The sequence below is a fragment of the Lampetra fluviatilis genome, chromosome 44, assembly GCF_964198595.1.
Source record: "Lampetra fluviatilis chromosome 44, kcLamFluv1.1, whole genome shotgun sequence".
Taxonomy (NCBI): domain Eukaryota; kingdom Metazoa; phylum Chordata; class Hyperoartia; order Petromyzontiformes; family Petromyzontidae; genus Lampetra; species Lampetra fluviatilis.
The window spans coordinates 770770-790768 of NC_136318.1; the positions used below are offsets into that span (position 1 = coordinate 770770).

A 19999-nucleotide genomic window follows, 5' to 3' on the forward strand; every position below is an offset into this window, starting at 1 on the left:
GAAGCTATTACGAGAGATGTTTCAATATTATTAATTTATTTTCTTAAAATATCCTATGATGAAAATCTCACCGAATTTCTTTTAATAGTCAGCGGGAGGTCGTGCCGATGGTGGTAGAGACTCCTTGCCAGTCCTGGAGGGTTCGCAACCCTCGTTTGCGATCAGTTCTTGCCTCAACAGGCTCTGTAGGCTATATGTGGGGGGGGGGTATGGGGGGGGGGTCCCTTTATCTTTGTTAATTTAGGTAATGTACATATTCAGTAAACTGTGCCGTTTATCGGGTAAGGATCAACACGATGCGTTTGCACGCGTGCGGGTGAATGCTGTGTGTACCGGAGGCCTCACAAGCGAGGAATGGGACAGGATGATTACATTTACTCTGAGCAAGTCCCAAAACATCGTTGGCGCCATAATATAGGTTTCTTTTGTTGAGTTAGATCGCGTAAAAATATAAACGTGTCGTTAAACCGGCCACCACCCGACACAGCCAACTAGTAAGGTTTGTCACGTAAACATAACGTGGCCAATTCGTTACTAGTACAGCACACCGGTGTGTTAGAGAGTAATTTCACAACATTTACAATCTGAGTACCACGTGTTAAATCTTTGACGACATCCACCCAATGGGGTTGCTGTCCGACCGCCCCTGCTGGGCTGTGCTGGCGAGGGCGCCAAGTAGCCTGGTCCACAGCACCAGGCTACTTGACACATCCGCAGTGAACACCACTGCGTCTGTGGCACCGCGTGACACATCCGCAGTGAACACCACTGCGTCTGTGGCACCGCGTGACACATCCGCAGTGAACACCACTGCGTCTGTGGCACCGCGTGACACATCCGCAGTGAATACCACTGCGTCTGTGGCACCGCGTGACACATCCGCAGTGAATACCACTGCGTCTGTGGCACCGCGTGACACATCCGCAGTGAATACCACTGCGTCTGTGGCACCGCGTGACACATCCGCAGTGAATACCACTGCGTCTGTGGCACCGCGTGACACATCCGCAGTGAATACCACTGCGTCTGCGGCACCGCGTGACACATCCGCAGTGAATACCACTGCGTCTGCGGCACCGCGTGACACATCCGCAGTGAATACCACTGCGTCTGTGGCACCGCGTGACACATCCGCAGTGAATACCACTGCGTCTGTGGCACCGCGTGACACATCCGCAGTGAATACCACTGCGTCTGTGGCACCGCGTGACACATCCGCAGTGAATACCACTGCGTCTGTGGCACCGCGTGACACATCCGCAGTGAATACCACTGCATCTGTGGCACCGCATGACACATCCGCAGTGAATACCACTGCGTCTGTGGCACCGTGTGACACATCCGCAGTGAATACCACTGCGTCTGTGGCACCGCGTGACACATCCGCAGTGAATACCACTGCGGCTGTGGCACCGCGTGACACATCCGCAGTGAATACCACTGCGTCTGTGGCACCGCGTGACACATCCGCAGTGAATACCACTGCGTCTGTGGCACCGCGTGACACATCTGCAGTGAATACCACTGCGTCTGTGGCACCGCGTGACACATCTGCAGTGAATACCACTGCGTCTGTGGCACCGCGTGACACATCCGCAGTGAATACCACTGTCTGTGGCACCGCGTGACACAGACGCAGTGAATACCACTGCGGCTGTGGCACCGCGTGACACATCCGCAGTGAATACCACTGTCTGTGGCACCGCGTGACACATCCGCAGTGAAAACCACTGCGTCTGTGGCACCGCGTGACACATCCGCAGTGAATACCACTGCGTCTGTGGCACCGCGTGACACATCTGCAGTGAAAACCACTGCGTCTGTGGCACCGCGTGACACAGACGCAGTGAATACCACTGCGGCTGTGGCACTGCGTCACTCATCTTGATATTTTCAAGGAGAACATGGGAGCGTACTCGGAGGAGCAGGGCGAGTGCTTTCACCAGGATATACTGGACTACCGCTACCAAGGACAGTATAACGAGAACATGATATGAGACTACATTTGAGGGCTGATTCGTCAAAGTATTTTACAGCATAATCGTGAATCTCGAAAAACTACTCACTTCGAAATCTTTTGTAGTAAATTTTGTATAAATGTAGTATAAAAACATGTTAATTTTGATTCATATGTTGTTTTTTCTGATTTTATGTGAACGAAAAGACACAAATTAGCCCGTTTCGTCATTGAATATAGGTTAATTTAAAAATATCACTGTCCTGGTCACAAAAGCAAAGTTTGTGGAGAATAACAGCCATTTTCTAGACTTTTTAGGCATAAGCAATTATGAAATAACACTTACTACCCAGGAACAAAAATTGTGCTACATAGTGTTATTGTTTGTGACTTACCAAAAATGGCTTTTGTAATTCAACGATTACCGAACGGGAAATATAACCTCGAAACTTGCTTCATATTCAGGAAATGGAGCAAAAAGAAACGACAAAGTAATTTGTTGCTCAGATGAGCATTGAGGAAGCTGACGGGAGGAGGAGCGAGTCGCTCCACAGAACAACCACTGATGACTTTGCAATGAAGTGGTGCTGATTTTTTCGACCCCAGTGGGATGATGGGCTGAGTCAACCCCCAAAACAGCATTTGAACTTGCAACCTGATTTCCAAGCAGCTCAGCTCTCCCGCTCAGCCACCGGGCCGATAAGACGCCAATGAAGCAAGCCTGGCATGCTGGAGAGAAACTGGCCGCACTGGGACACGTGACAACTGGTGCACAGGCAACTGATCACCTCAAGGTTCGCCGTCTAGCCGGTGGCCTCCTTTAACAACGGTGACTGGTGGGGAGTTCGTGAGAGCCACGTGCCAGCTCCTGACACGAAAAAAAACACAAGCGGGGTAGAGCGCAGTGGGCAGCCGCCCAAAGCGCAGCCCTGAAATCCACGAGTTATAGTTTCAGTTTTTCAGTTTCAGTTTATTTGGTATAGCCCTGTGAGCCATTCGGCTCTTGAATCGGGTGCAACCGCAACAAACAAAAACAAAAACATGAACAAGAAAACATCTTAAAGTGACTATGCGCAAACAGAAAAATCCAGGAAAAAACTGCAAAGTCTTCCAGAAAAAGCACCGTACACCAACGCTTTGTGCAAAACTAGCAGAGGCGATGGCATTTCCAGATGACAGGATAACGGCGTGTATTGAGGCGGTCGGTGGAAAAAGTGAAAGAAAAAAAATATTCACAAAACCGGCTGGCACAGACACAGACACACGGCTGAAAAAATACATTATATGGTTTAGTTTGAACGGACACATAAATAAATGTGTCTTGCATGCAAATGAGTATCAATAAACAAATGGTGTTTGAGTTTTATTTGGCATCGTTCAGGCAACTTAGAAATGGGCAGGTGTCAATGCATTTGTGAACTGTGACAATTTCGGAGACTAAATTGGTTACACACACACACATCTGGAGCCCACGGAGGAAGGCAACTTGGTCTGTGGGTGCGAGATGGAGAAATTACTCCGAGGTCTCTTTCCGTTCTGACCTTGCAGAAAGAGTTCCGTGCACACTGTTTTTGGTTTTGCCGAGGACTGAGCAAAATCGCTTCTCTTTCCAACAAGGCAATCAGCCGAAAAAATGTATTTTTCAAGAAAGACCTTGATATAAACATCCCCGTAACACGGTACGAGAACATAGCTGTGTTCTATCTGGTACCAAAAAAACAGCTAATATGCAGCAGTCTGTCGTAGATGTGAGTGAGCGTACGTGTCTGTGTGAATGTGCGTGGGGAGCGGCAGTGAAGCGATTTGCGCGCTGCGCTGTGAGCCCTGTGACCCAAGTTCGAATTCCGCTCACGGCCAACATCGGTGACCATCATATGAACCGGTGCTGGGCCTCTCCTAAGTCGACTCAGCCTCAAATGAATACCTGGTCCGATGTATAAAAATCGCCACTGGGGAGACAAAGGTGGCCAGGCGTGGTGTTGGCCACCCACCCCCTCGTGTGCCGTGCCGGCCTTCATAGGTGCTCGCCAATAGCACTTGCCCCAACAGTCTGTTAAGGCTATATGGGGGATCTTTGTCTTTGGGGAACGGGAGTGAAGCAGTTAGCGCGACGCTGCGCTACGAACCCGGTGACCCGAGATCGATTTCCGCTCACGGCCAACATCGGTGACCATTATCTGAACCGGTCCTGGGCTTCACCTAGGTAGACTTAGCCTCAAATGAGTACTGTTCCTGGTGGGGTGTGTAGACATCGCCACTAGGGCAACAAAGGCGGCCGGGCGTGGTGCTCGCTAGCAGCACGTGGCCCAACAGTCTGTTGAGGCAATAGGGAGGGAGGATCTTTGTCAAAAACACGCAGGAGTGGTAGTGTGTTCGTTTTTTCATTCTTGGTGGTGCAGAATTAAAGTTTATAGTTTAGTTTTAAGTAGCGATGAGTATCGGGGTTCCTAACCTCCGTTCATCCGGGACTACTGAAGGCCTAAAAAGACGTGCTTACTAAGAGCACGCCTCCTGACACGCCAACACGCCTGACTGGAATGTTTACGTTATGATCATTTGTGTTATGTATGGTGCAAATGAAACTGTATACAGCGTGTTTAAATAAGATGGACCCGATTTGAAATCGCTATATCTCTGCAACCACGAACCGCCCATGAATGAAACTCTTACCACTTGAAAGAGTTTCAAATGATTAGCCAAGGATGCCTCTGCCTGCGCACAAACAGCGACTAGCATCAGTCACTCGCAAGGCACGCTGCGTCAACGTTGGATAGGTGGCACGGGACCCCAAGACTTGGCGCTACACTCCTCGCCCCCAAGATCCCCAGACATCACCACAACCTGCGACTGTTTCTTGTGGGGATACGTCAAAGACCCGTGGTGTTTTTGTGCCACCATCAGCGACTAATCCGGATGACCTCAAAAACAGAATCACGGCAGCGGTGACTTCAGTGGAAGAAGACACTTTGAGAGGCGTTTGGGCCAAATTCAACTATTGTCTCGATGTTGTCCGTACAGCAGGTGGAGGGCACATAGAGCATTTATAAAATGGTTAGTAAAACGTGATAACTCATTAAACTGTTTGTAACTATTTGTGTAATTGTAGCATGTTGCCATCGTGAAAGATACTGTTTTGAAATTGGGTCCATCCTTCTAAAACACCCTGTGTAGTAATGGAAATAACTGAGAGATATTAATCTCTAATAAACGATTAAATTGCCCACCGACATCAGTGAAAAAACTCAGCAAGCAAGTACACACGTAAACATCTGGATTAAAAACAAGTAACCTATGAAATTACCCTGAAATGAGCAGTGAGGCCACAATATCAACAACTTATTGCCCTCTCAGTCGCATAAGAAAGCCGATTTAAATTTCACTTGACCTTTTATTTATTGTGTATCGCCACTAACGAAGCAATAATGCAATGGAATATAAACTAAAATTACCCACAACCTATCCAATTATGTGCGAAATGGATTAAGAGCTGCAAAGAAATTGATTGAAAAATGAGTCATCTACTTTATCCAAGGTTAAAAACCACGTAATAGGGAAGTACGTAACTGCAGATGCCGTTTGTAAACATCGCGGGTATTTAAATACTACCTTCAAAAGGTCGACGTTGAACAATGATCATCTGTGCTGTGACTCCACAGTTAGTGGTAGAAATTCCGCATGCATGTGACAGGGGCCAGTACCTCTGTAGGAATATATTTTATTAACCCAGAGGGATGATTCTGAGCCGAGCCGACTCCCAACTAGATACGAACTCATGATAACAAATTATTTACATATACAATCACTGTTACATTGTTTATATAGCTTTAGTTTGGTGATTTTTAGAACGTTTTGGTTTAGCCATGTTTGTTTGTTGTCGTACAGAGTTAGCCTGATAACTTTAATCTACATTGTCTTATGGTTGTTATTGTTTGACTTGCATCCCACTGGGGTTTTTTGCACACAGCGTTGAAATGCGGTGTTATTTTTCTGGAAGACTTTGCTGTTTTTTCCAGGATTTTTCTGTTGCGTGTAGTCACTATAAGATGTTTATTTTGTCATGTTTATGTTTTATTGCGGTTGTACCCAAGTCAAGAGCCGCATTGCTCATAGGGTTACACCTAATAAATGAAATTAAATATTTTACCCGTGTTTTGTTTAATCCAGGTGGGATAATTGAAAGGTCACTGTACAACACAGACAAATGCCAGTACGCAATTAAATACGACTCAAAGTATAATGTTGAAAAGTGAAGCTCAACTCAAAGCATAATGATTGCTTTATCTCCGCAATTGATTCCGAGTAGGTGATGGAAATTCCACATTCCTATGACGTGAATCAGTCCGGATAGACCACTCACTGCTGACTCCCCCGTGGAGTTGTGCTGTCTCACCACGCGGTGCTGCTCCTCGTGCCGGGAGAGATGACGGGAACGGAGAGAAATTCCAGCTGGGACTTCAACTCGGAATCACGAAGGGCACGCTGGTATCATCCCGGCAGCTCAGCCCGCTGTGAGCAGGCGAGTCAACTGTGCCCCGAGTGGCTCTGATCGAGCAATGCACCCTGCCCGCCGCCCCGTCCAGGTCATTAAGGCTTCTTCCATACGGATCGAAATATGAATAATGTCCTGACATCAAGAAATGTGTACATACCTCTCGTGCCTGCCTACGTGCCTGCCTGCGTATTCTTCAACGTTGTATGTTCACCCGGCCTTCAGCGGACGTGTGTAGACGTTCGGTGTGTCCGTGCGTTTCGTCCTGAAAGTGCGCGCGGAGTTGTGATTATTGACGCGGAGGACGAATGCGTGTTTGTGCGTACAGCTACGTTACGCCGCCTCATTTGCGTGGGATTGCTTGAGAGTGCATAGAACCATCGGTGTGGGTGCTTGTGAGGTTTGCCCTATTGTACGTGCGTTAATTAGCACGCGTGGCCACGTGTATGTGTGCGGCTGAGTGGCCATGGAAGTATGTGCATCTGAGTAAGCTTGTACACACGTGTGTGTGTGTGTTTGCACGTGCGCATATAATCAAGTGGAGAGCGGTGGCGCAGCGGTTAGTGCGCCGCGCTACGAACCCGGCGACCTGAATTTGATTCCTGCTCACGGCCTCAAATGAGTAGCTGGTGATGCGCGTGTAACATATTGCCACGAGGGTGCTAATCTCTCACATTAACACGCTAATCTCTCACGTGAACACGCGAATCTCTCACATGAACACGCTAATCTCTCACATTAGCATCACTAACCCCGCCCACTTCGTTGATGACCCTAGGAGCTCGCCCTATTAAACAGTCTCCATTCAGCAGCTTTTTCCCCTCTTTCCTCCTGATAACGATCGCTTGTGTTGCGATCGAAATGTCGTAGTTTTTTGTTTATTTCATATTTATTATTTTTCTTAATTTGTACCTATCTACGTGACGAAAGATGCAGTTAATCTAGCTGTGACGGTCCCACCTGATGACGGAGACTTGTGTTGCCTCCGAAACGTCGTGATTTATCATTTTATTTCTATTATTTTTTATATTTATTTTTACCTACGTGATTTTACCGAAAAAACCTAAGAGTATAATGAGGGTAATGTTTCTAATTTGTTACTGGAGAAGCCTTGTTGAGTTCAAATGGAAGAGGGATGGTGAAATGAGAAATGATGTTGAGAAGCAGTGAGGGTACAATTCTTTAGTTTCCGTATCCACGGAAACATGCCCAGGAAGATTTCTATTCTAGTGCCTCTTGTAAGTCTGCATGCACAAATGCATTTTAGACAGGAATACATGATTGTGTGTGATTGTGTGTGTGTGTTATTGTGTGTGTGTGATTGTGTGTGTGTGTTATTGTGTGTGTGATTGTGTGTGTGTGTGTATGAGCACATTTTAGGAGCGGCAGTGTTGTGGTTAGTGCACTGCCAGAGGAAACCTGTGGCCTGATTTCAAATCCCGCTTAGAACCAAAACCAGTGGCGAATATGTGAACCGGTCTTGTGCCTACTCTAGGTCGGCTCGGCCATAAACGAGTACCTGGTGCAATGTGTAAACATCAGAACTCAGAAGACAAAGGCAACAGGGCGTGGTGCTGGCCACCCACCCCCTCGTGTGCTGTGCCGGCTTTCACAGGTGCGGGGAATTTTGGCTTTGGATATGAGCGCATGAAGGCATGCAAGCGTCAACGTGTGCTTTCAGCGTGTACAATGCATATTGAAAATCAGCAATCGTGGATGCATACGAGTCTGCGATGCTTTGAAATAATGTGTATGTCCTCATAATGCTTAGATCTGGGATTATCCATGCAGGACTGTATGCAGAGTTCACAGAAACCTAAAGATTCTGGACAGAGTCCAATCAGACGGCTCCTCCAGCTGATGAGGCTGCATTGGTTGAATCACGTCGCCTGCATGCTCGGATACCACGTGTCCGGGCAGCATTCGATAGAGGGCATCCGTAGACATCCGTAGACGGTAAAGCATCGGCTCGAGAGTAAATTGACTGATGAGCATCAGCTGGACTTTGCCAGCTGATGCCAGGAGGAGGTGTATCAGTAATTGCACTGGGCACCTGGCAGCAGTGGCTGCTCTCCAGAACAAAAAAAAATCAGTCCAGAGAGCTGCGCTCATAACAATTGATGGAGCGACGGGAGGTGACGACGGCACGCTAGCACAATGGGAAGCTCCATTTGCGCATCTGCAGGACACACCCATCTATTAGCCCATCAGCCACAACACCTGGGTCCAATCAGTGGCTTCTTGTTAGGTAATCTTCCGCGGTGGCGAGATGTTAACTATCTCACCCAGTATACAGGGGGTTGTGGGTCTGATCCCGACCCTGACGCCTGCTGTATATTTGGAGTTTGCACGTTCTCCCCGTGGTCACATGGATGTTTCCCCTGGGTCCTCCGTCCTGCAATGTATTTCCCACGTGATCAGCCGCTTCGTTGAGCTATCGTTTGTCGTCAGGTCGCTTCTGAAAAAGAGGTATGTGGCTCTTACCTGGTCAAATAAAATAAAAATGTAGTTTATAGTTTAGTTTATAGTTGTGTAATCCGCACCACTCCCCATGGCCTCAACGTGCGCCTTGCATGCACTCGCCCACCACCGCCACCAACGAATGGAAAATTGAAATCCGGCTGTTGCCGTCCGCGTGTGCACTTGCGACCACTCGCGACGTTTCCATCACTCGGCGTGCAATGGCATGACGCTCGGTAGGGACGGCCTGACCGTGAGTGTGAGAGAGACTGAACACTCAATGGGCCAGGGCGTTGGGTCTCTCTCACCCCAGCGGCCGTCGAAGCGTTACCCTGGGTCTGTTAACCCGTAACATCTGTGTCTGCCCCGTGCTTTCCTGTCATTGATATTTCATCGCTCAACGTGCGACTTTCCTGGCAGAAAGAAACGTCACTTAGTGGCGAATGGCAGCAGTCACACGTGCGTGTGTACGCGTGTGTGCGTATGTGACAGCTGCCTGGGTATTTTATGTCACCAATTGCTCCCTCCCCTAAACTCCCCATGAGTGATGGGGCAGTTGTGGAGATAGTGAAGTTTCCAAACTTGGGCAGTGTGCTAATGACCAGCTCTCGTTTGGCAGCTGAGGTTTCACTCCGAATCACTGGAGCGGCATTATCTTTTCATCGGCCGCATATCGCCGTGTAGAAGCTGCCTGCCCTGTCACCCCATACACATCCCCTGGTCTTCTCGGCCATAGTTACGCCCTCCCTTCTCGATGCTTGCAAAGGATGCAGCCATCCAAAGGAACATCTGCACCGGTTTGGAACATTCAAGCTAGCCTGCCTACTATCCATCCTGGGTGTGACCAGACAGGGTTGTGTGAGGAGTACACAGGTCCTTGAAAGATCTGGACACAGTCCCATCAGTGAGATCCTCCGGCAAGCGAGGCTACGTTGGCTGGGTCATGTAGCCCGCATGCCCAGCCACCGCATCATTCCCAAGCAGCTTCTGTTCAGCCGGATAGAAGCCAAATAGAAGCCAGGTCGGACTAAACGGACGTGGCACGAGCTAGAGAAGAGATGGACTGATGTGGAGCTGATTTGACCAGCGGTGTAAAGATCGGCCTCTGTGGAGGAGGCTCGTGAAGGGTGCTACTGGGCAGTTGGAGGCAGTCGCCCTCTAACAACAACGGAGGGTGGAGGAGCGACGCTCACAACAACGAGCGGAGCGCCGGGCATGTTAAAACACGGCAAGTTGGCTTGGTAGGGGGCACAGGTGGTGCATCTGCCAGTCATCTTAGTCAGCCAACCCAAGGCACCCGGGTCTGTCCCGAGACCTCCTGCCAGCAGCGAGCCTTCGACGCTTCACGTGATAGTCTCAACGTGCACCTGGCCTGGCACAGGCGCGGTGGTGACGTCACCGTCACTTAGTGGCGAATGTCGGAGATTGGTATTGGTGTGCATCTGTGTGCGTGTGTGTGTCGTAGTGTAGCGGTTAGCGCGCTGCGCTACGAACCGGGCGACCCAAGCTCACGGCCAACACCATTAGTGACGATAATCTGAACCGGTCCTGGGCCTCCCCTAGGTCGACTCAGTCTAAAATCAGTACCTGGTGCGGAGTGTATTAAGCATCGCAACTAGGGAGACAAAGGCGGCCGGGCGTGGTGCTGGCCACCGACCCGCACGTGTGCCGCGTCGGCCTTCACAGGTGCTACTCGCTAACAGCACTTGCCCCAACAGTCTGTTAAGGCTACACGGGGCATCTTTGCCTTTGTGTGCGCGCGCGTGAGAGAGCCCCTCACCTGGCTCTGCGTGAAGCGGGGGGCGTTGTCGTTCTCGTCGGTGACGCGCACGTGCACGCGCGTGGCCGCCTCGTGGGGGGGCGTCCCCCCGTCGCGCGCGTGCAGCCACAGGGAGTAGCGGTCGCGCCGCTCGCGGTCCGGGGGGGTGCGCACCACCAGGTACGGGGGGCCACCTTCACGCGTGGGGAGACACGCACGCACGCACACACGCACGTTCTAGCGAGCCGTCGAACAAAGACGGTGACTGCAGAGCGCGCTTTCAGATGCGCGTATGCGGCCGTCTGGAACGCTCTTCCGATATTAGGAAGCCACTGGGAGCTGTGCACTTTATCATATAAATTGAAAACTCGTTTCTTTAGAACTGCTTTTTGTGAAATCCTTGAATTAAATACAATTGTGAGGTTTACTTGCTGAAAAATTGTGCTCAATGTTTCAGCTGACAAGCCTCGATGAAAGGTCACACAGGCGGTCGGCAGCGTTAGAGCCATGCCCACGTGGTTCTCGCGAGGGATCGCTAGCGGGCCGCAGACCAAGGCCCTGGGCTGCTGAGAAACACCACGAGAAAAAACCTAAGAATATGAGAGGTGTTCAATTTCGGAACATTGTGAGAGCTGACATATTTCATGCCGCGTTCCCTTTCTGAGAACGTTAATTTGATGTCGCGACATGGACACAATTTGATTGGGATGTGAAAAAAAACACACACGCTTACACCTTGAAGAAAAGAGAGCACAAAACATCCCCACAAAACCACCTCCAGTAGACGTGGAGACCTCATATGGGGACGAGGCATCATAAGCGTGACAGCTACCACTCACTCCGCTTACCTCTGGATAAACTAATATTGCCACCGTGCGTACAATGCAATATTGTAATACATGTTACCTGGAATGCGCTGTCGTACAATATTCGATCACTCTCGAAGAAAGAGAGAGAGAGAGGACGACTCAGAGGTGAGAGGAATCATAAACAAGCAGGAAGGCAGCTGCCACGAGATGAGCCGGCGCCAAAAATCATCCAAGCTCTACGGTCCTCTATGTAAGTGTGTTATGGGCCAATTAAAATGCGTGTTTGCATGTGGGAGGGAATTGGAGCAGCCGGAGAAAACGCACACGTGCAAGGGGGAGTGTCACTCTTTCCGATACAGACAGAACAGTCACACATTGTTGCTGCCCTGCTTTCTCTTGGCAGGCCAGGGTTACGGCACCTCCTCGACGCAACATTTGCGTGCGGTCCACCCACCAGTGCTGGATTACAGGCAGCCTTCGTGCAGAGCCATCAGCGCCCGGCTCAAGACTAATATGAGGCTCTACGAGTGAGGCAACTGACACTCTTACACCCCCCCCCCCCCCCCGATGTCTGGAGACACCAATATTGCCACCACACGTACAATGCACACGAAGGCACGCACACACAAGTTCAAAAAACATCGACTGTGAGCAGTTGGCAGAGAATGCTCTCCTCACGCCAGGAACGTCACTTCACAAGCCGTGGGAAATGTCGATCTCCGGAGCGAATGTCCAATTTCACTCCATGCATCAGGTGAATATTCTGCAGCAAAAAGTGGGTCCGTATACGCAGCACCCCTCTGCCGTCACGGCTTAATGCGTTCTCTCAAATAGCAATGGATTTGCTTCTCGTGGAGGAGTGCCTGTGTTACTTATGGACGTGCAATTGCAAACCACGAACCGGGCACGATTATTCATCCCAGACATCGCTAGAGGAATGCGGCCGATTTGTGTACACACAATTAGCATTTCCGCCTATAAATCCAGCATTGGAAATCAAAGAGTGCTCCATGCTGCAGTGTATTTACAGTTCCACATGAACCATGTGAACTAATTGAAAGAAAAAAGGGGGATTGTGTTGGACTGGGGCGTTATAGATTTTGGAAACAATGGATATAATTAGAGAATTCTGGAAAAATATACTTTGAAAAATAAAATTGGGAATGATGGTTTGTAGCAACATTGCAGCCCCGAATTCAAAATAATAAAAAATAAATGCTAATGCATTTTTGTTAAATGTATCTGCATGAAGCGCAGGATGTGATGTTTATCAGAAGAAAAACCCTGCAATGATCTGAGGGTATTCTTATAGAAAATGTTGAAATAAGTTTAAAGGTTAGACCATCACATAGCCAAGGATGTACAGTATCAGTCACACGACTGTCATTTGCACGATTCCCAAACATTAAGAATTATAATTTCATTTTTTTAACTTAATTAATGTTCTGTTTTGCTGCCTTGCCTAAGCTCGCATTTGGTCTTGACAAATTTACAGAAATGTGTGTACTTGTGCAATTTGTACATGGAATATTCTAATGACTTATTTTAAGTGCCTTTGCTTAACAGTTCTCTATCTTACTCTCGTATCCATTGCTGTAGTTTTGTGTTAATGTCACTCGCTGACCCAGCCCAGACTGGACATATTTGAAAAAGAGCTTCATAGCACATGAGATTATTTGTGTAAATAAAGATCCCCAATAGGCCATCCTTGAACAGGCTAAACTCGTAAGCAACGGAACGGTTCCATTGCATGAACTGGCCATTTAGAAAGCAAAACCAGCCCCCTCATACATGTCTAAAATTAATTATTGTAACAGGTACTGCGCACTGAGCGAAATGATCACTATTTCAGAAGCCACCTGGCCACACACGATAGCTCAACGAAGTGGCTTATCTCGTGGGAATTTACAGCAGCCGAATATTCCACACGCGTGTTCATCCTAAATGTGGAGGGAAAACCCGATGGACCCGGACAAAAGTGAATGTGACTACGACCTCCTGTATATCAGGAGAGGGAGTTAACATCTTATGCCGAAACAGCGTTAATCACGCAGCCAACTAGGACAGCAGATGTCCATTGAGCACGTGTCAACTATCGCTGGCATCATAGCCCTCGCTCCAAACGTACGAATCACTCAACTGTTGTATGTATGTTTTCAAAATAAACAAAAACCGTGTTTATCCCTAATTCTACTTAGTCAAACATATTGAGTACTCATTTATAAAAAAAAATTGAAGCCTCAGCATTGAATTGAATATTGTGAGCGTGTGCACTGTTGAGCGGGCACGATGCGTTGTGATGGTGTACGCTTTAATAACGCCACTATTCCCACATAAATGCTGCATTGCTTATCACGTTGACGGCCTTTGGAGTGAACTGATGAAAAGCGCGTTTAATCGTTATTACTATTCGTATGGTACGGTAGCTGAATAAGCATACTTTTTTTTAGCATTTCTAGCATCTGTGTGTTTGTGTAATACTTGTCCATCATAGGACCTCCTTTGCCAGTGTCAAAATATAAGAATATTTTTTCCCCTTTTCTTATAATACTTGTCCATTTATATTTACATAATTAAATGTAACCATTTATTTACGTTATCATACGCAATCAATTTGAACATCTTTAAATTCAATGTAGTTTATAAGCTTTTAATAAAGTATCCATCCCCGTGTTTTAAAACGAATTATTTTTCCTGGTCTCCCTTTCCATTTACTGGCATGCGACCTTGCTTATGACTAACAGTCAATAAATACAGCGGTAGGGCAAGTGTTCAGCACACTTTGGTTCAAACCCAGACACCTGGCCACGGTGTTAATATTCTTTGTTGCTGCGTCATGAGAAAACTCCTGACCGAATCCACCTTTATCCAACAGCGGATTGACAAAGGGGAGCAGTAAAGGATTACATTTTAATTCATACATAGTGGATTTGTATTCCAGTACTGATGGAAAGGTATTAGCGGAGTGTCATGTGACGCGCTGCTGCTCAATATGGTAAGTAGCCCAATGTCAGTTACTTTCGCATTTAATGTCCTGAGGAAACAAAACCTAACACTGATAAATGTGATCGCTCAACGCTATACTTGGTATGAATACTCTGACTAGCACGGTAGGCTGCGCACGGCATGAAAAAAATTCAGCAAACATACTTGACGCTGACATCATGAGCCACATGTTAGCCGAGCAGCGGTGGTTATGCACGCCTGTTACCCAGCACTTTGGAGGCAATGAGGGTTGGCGGATCACCGCACATGTTGAGAAACTCCCTTTCCGTGGGCGGCGAGGAGATGGCGGTCCAGCAGAAAAAAAAGTGAACTTCGTCTGTTCCATCTGTACGGGGATACAGTGCTCCCCCTCGCACGCGTCTGTTTTCTCTGGGTGGCCCGGTTTGCACGCACTGTAAACACTTTTTACTTGGCCGATAACACCTGAATATGTAGAGGACCACAGAACTTAGGCAATTGTTGGCGCCTGCTCAGCGTGCGCCTGCCTTCCCCAGTTCGTCTGCGGCTTCCGAGTCGTGGCTCCCGAGTCGTTCTCTCTCTCTCTTTGAAAGTGAGCAGATACTGTGCGGAGCATTGCAAGTTAAAATTATTACATTGAAATTGAGCTGCGTGTGTGTGTGCTGTGTGTTCAAACCACGTGTGTACTTCTGCTCCTGATAAAAAAGAAAATCAGTAAGAATGAACAGCCCTCCTGTGTGTTGTGGTGTTGCTCGGCATCCATATTTATTCGCAACACCCACACTGCCATCCTGTGACTCTTTTTCAGGAGGGTCCTGCAGAGCCGGCCCAGCCGCTAAGCGACCCTTGCAATTGCAAAGGGCCCCGTGGCCAGCACAGGGCCCCCTAGAGTCACTGCTAGCTCGTGGGTGAAAAAAATCATACATCAAAGGGGCCTCCAACCAAATTTTGCTTAGGGCCCCCAAAGGTCTAGGGCCGGTTCTGGGGTCCTGCAATGGGTTTTTAAGATGTTTTCAGTCAATGAGGGTTGATACAAGTGGTAGGAAACCAGAGCCCCGATGAAAACCCACACGTGCGAGAGAGCAACGCTCTATCTCCGTACAGAAACAGATGGAGATTCGTCCACCTGCTTACTGTCTTCTCCTGGCGAGCCACGGTAAGGCTGATCGACGCTCACGGGAGAGAGTTTCCCCGGTCTGGGAGCCGCTTCAAAGAACGAATCAGCTGAAGGCAGCTCTCGGCAGGCAGAGCAAAACGTCACAGACCTAACGGTCGAACAAAGCGCATTACGACCCGACAAGCACATCTCACAGAGTCATACGGCACATCCGCAAAAAAAAACAAAGCAAAATGCCAATGTTGAGGTCTTGCTACCCATGAGAGGGCTTCAGAAGAGAGTTCGTGTGGCCTTGCTATTTTTTTCTTATTTTACCAGGTAAGGCCCAATGCGCTGCTGTTTTTCAGAGTCGACATGGCCACAAACGACAGCTGAAACGAAGAGGCTTATCGTGTGGAAATTTGATAGGAGCCAAATACTCAAAACGCGTGGTGTTGATTCTAAATGCGGAGGAAAAAACCAGAGGACCCAGATAAAAATCCACACGACCATGGGGGAGAGCACGCAATCTCCAAATATACAGCAGTCAGGGTCGGGATCGAACTCACAGCCTCCTGCTTTGCAAGCGATGACGTTAACAACTCATAGCCACAGTGGCACCACCATAGTAATGCCTGGCCCATAGTACGGTGGGAATGTAGAGACGTGGTTTCACTGGAACCAAGATGACCATTGCAGAGTTACGTCACAATGGAATGTCAATTCACTCGACTGTCGTGGAGGTTCGTAAAAAAATAAAATCGAATTTTTTAAAATAAAAAAACAGCTCTTTGTGGCTCCCAAAATTGTGCTTTAAGTCAATCATGGGATTACAACGGCTTCATTACCAGCAGTAGTCGCTTTTCATTAAACTATAGCGAACGATTCCCTTTCTGGCACAAGATTCTTGCTAGGGTCTGCATTGCATAATTATATTTTCCTCTGTTTAATTGCATTTTATATACCTGGATAGTTACTGCATTTTTTTGATTAAGAAGTTGCTTTGCTTACCCTGGCCAAACTTCTAACCGAGAAAAATTAATGAACGTGGCTTAGAAAAGTAATGCAATTTACTTGAATATTCATACAACATCTGCGAGGCAAGAATAAACATCCTTCAAATTAGTTTACAGATGAATGTGGTCTAAAATTGCTTTCTGCTCTCATATCAAACACCGCGGTTTGACCGATGACGTTTAAATGTTTTCCAACCGCACAGTGTACAGTGGCTCATTACTGGGGCATTACATTCTTATGAAGGCATCGTTTTTCTCCGTCGTTCTATTCAACTTGGGCCTAATTGAGCTGAATTATTTATGAAGGGCCCTGTTGTTTTTGTAGATTGCAGCTGTTTTAAGAATGCATAACTCATTATTGTATTCCTGTCCCGTAATGCATTACACCTTCCAAGCGGATCGTGTTATTGTTTGAACACCATTCGTTTTGCCCGATTGCAAAGGTCCGATGGTTTAAAATCCCTTCCCACTATTGCTCCTTCTCTCTTCCCTTCCTTTTGTAAAAAGTTTCCGCGCTCCTGTCCATGGTCCCAAGGGTGAGCAGAAGAAGCGATGCCATTCCCCTCCCTTGTAAAACAAAAAAACGCCTCCTTCACCAATAATGCCGAGTTGGGTCACCATTGTCAGAGCATTGCCTCTTGTTGCAAAGTGAACGGTGACGACCCGGCACCGATCAGCCAGAGTGAGCCAGCGTCGTCGCTGCCTGCTGGGGTTAGACGACTAAACTATTGTGTGTTGAGCTCGGAATGTTACCCTGTTAGTGAAACTAACGCAGCAACAAACAATTCCACATGATATCGGATGGCTATGCAACCATATTTTCTTCATTCACATTTTCGATGTACGGTGCAACAGCGGGTCGTGCGGGTCTTTATATACGGAGCTGATTGTTGCTGTTTGTATGTATGTTACGAGGTTGGATGAACGTTAATTTATTCTCAAAATTAACACGCAAGGGGTGGGGAAAAGAGGGGGGTGGGAGGGGGAACACGTGGGAGGGCTGTGGGCCAGGACAGAGCCCAGTACAGGGCATCGGTCACAGTACAGGGAGTGGGGGGGGGAGACAGAAACTCCGCGCTGAAATTCGGTGCCCTAGGGCTTGGTGAGGATGGGGGGATTTGGGCTCTCAGCCCCATCCAGGTGGGGACCACGAGCGAGAACACGAACGTGGAGCGGGGAATAGAACGTGAACATGGGGAGGGGAACGATAACTACGAACATCGAGGGGGTAAAGGGGGGTGGCTGATGGCACCGGGCCCAAGGGATCCAGGACGCGAGGTGCGGGTTTAAATCGGCTACTCGGCCAACGGGTGCCGTGTCCTTTTAAAGTCTGCCTCCTCCTTCGCAGGGGGTCGGGAGAGGCACACGCAGGGAACTGTCCTGTGGAGCTATGGCATCAGACGCAGCGTGGCTGGGTGGCTCGAGTGAAGTGGCCACGTGGGGTCTGGGAGGTCACAGCATTGAGCCAGCACTGCTGAGAACCTGGGTTTGAACTCATGCACCCACTAAAAATCTCGTGCTATTTTAATTGATAGAGCGTCTTGACAAAGACGCTGAACAAAGGATTAACTATTTGTGCAGCAGAAGAAGTGCGAGAAGAGAGGAGTTGATGGGAAGGATGGCAGTGCGTGAGCATGATGACGCGTGAAATAAACGTCGATGGACGTGACACTGAGTGGTTAATGACGAGTGAGGGTGACGAATGGGTAGGGACGCTGGGAAAGGGGGGTGGTGTTCATGATGTATGTACGTATGTTGAACGACTTTCGCACCGTGCGTAGCCGACCGCGCAAATCGGTGGTCACGGGGGGGGGGGGGGGTGATGGGGAATAGGGGAGAGGAGTGGGGGTAAGCGAGCATTGTAAGGGAATAACGGAACAGGGAGAGTGATGGCTCGAGGTGGAGGGGCAGCTTGTTCCGGTGTAAGGGGGCTAGAGGCGGTAAAGAACGGAATCGTGATTGAAATGAAATCAGGTTCTCAAGTGAAGAGGGCTGATAGCTAGACAATCAATGATCTGATAGTCTAAGCCGGTTAATAAACGAACTGATAGTCTAAGCCGGATAATCAATGAGCTGATAGTCTAAGCCGGTTAATCAATGAGCTGATAGCATAAGTCGGTTAATCAATGAGCTGATAGTCTAAGCCTGGACAATCAATGAGCTGATAGTCTAAGCCCAGTTAATCAATGATCTGATAGTCTAAGCGCAGTTAATCAAGAGCTGATAGTCTAAGCCCAGTTAATCAATGAGCTGATAGTCTAAGCCCGGTTAATCAATGATCTGATAGTCTAAGCCAGTTAATCAATGATCTGATAGTCTAAGCCGGTTAATCAATGAGCTGATAGTCTAAGCCCGGTCAATAAATGACTGCGTGAAATAAAATACATTCATATGCGGTGCTATTGGGAAACATTTCAGCTCTGAGACTTGGTTTCAAACAACACGTGACAAACACTCGCTGCGTCGGATTAAAATGTGTGCCCAGAGTGTGAACAGATAGCCTTGTTGGAGTTGTTTCAAAACTACTTCTCCGACATCATATTTCAAGGTGGGTCTCCGATACAAGATGATGCACTCATAGCTCTGGAAGTTGTGAATGGAAATTCCTTGGTGCTCCTCATACGATGCAACGTAGGAATAATATAATTAGGGGAGGGAAATCAAACAATAAATCCTCATGCAAGGCAATAATTAGTATACAGATGATGAATAAAATTAATGACAATACCTATTAGCTCTCAACATTCATCACCGAGGATTGGAATTAAACTGCGCCAGTTGGCATGCTTCTCATTTTTTTCTGACAAGACGTGGACAGAGTGTCTAAAACAAGCTGCCGTACCCGCCTATTTGGGTGTAATCCGAGTATTTATTGTAGATATCTTTTTATGACTTGCTTACTTTAAAACTGCGCACGTGCGCATAGCTGCACGTGTCGTAGGAAATCAATACGGGCACAAATAAATACACGTACATTTAAAATAAGCAGGCAACGCGCAGCTTCTCGAAGCAAACGCCTATGCGATGGAAATTGTCACGCGCTTTTATAAACGCTCCGCAAGAAGATGGGACAGTGGGTTTAAGTGTCTGAAGGACAGCACACTCTATAACGCGGACACATGCCACCGAGGAAAAGATTGAGTTTCTTGACGTGGGAAAAAAAACCCTAAAAACCTTGGGCTACAAGCAGACGGACCACCACGGACTTCATCCTTTCCACCACGTTCAACTTTTTGAGTTATTTCCACTCGTATTGATTTTCTACCCAGCTTGCCTCTGAGAGTTACGGTCTCACCGTTGGTCCTGGAAGTGAAAAGGTCGCGAGGCGCCGAAATAGCTCCGCTTCATTAAGTGACAAAACACAGCGCGTCTTTGAAGGATATCTTTTGTTGAGAATGAGGCCTTTCGCGTACGACAACCGGGCCACGACGAATCACTGAAAAAACATC

The 19999-nt window shown here is 47.9% G+C and overlaps 1 protein-coding gene across 4 annotated transcripts in view; it reads right to left on the minus strand.

The window, feature by feature from the left end:
- Positions 1–19999, minus strand: part of LOC144947215 (uncharacterized) — a 718459-nt gene that overhangs the window by 374646 nt on the left and 323814 nt on the right. For all 4 annotated transcript variants that reach the window (XM_078876412.1, XM_078876409.1, XM_078876411.1 and 1 more), the window contains exon 3: positions 10687–10859. In XM_078876412.1, coding sequence (XP_078732538.1) covers positions 10687–10859 — 173 coding nt within the window. The remainder of the gene's footprint in view (positions 1–10686; positions 10860–19999) is intronic.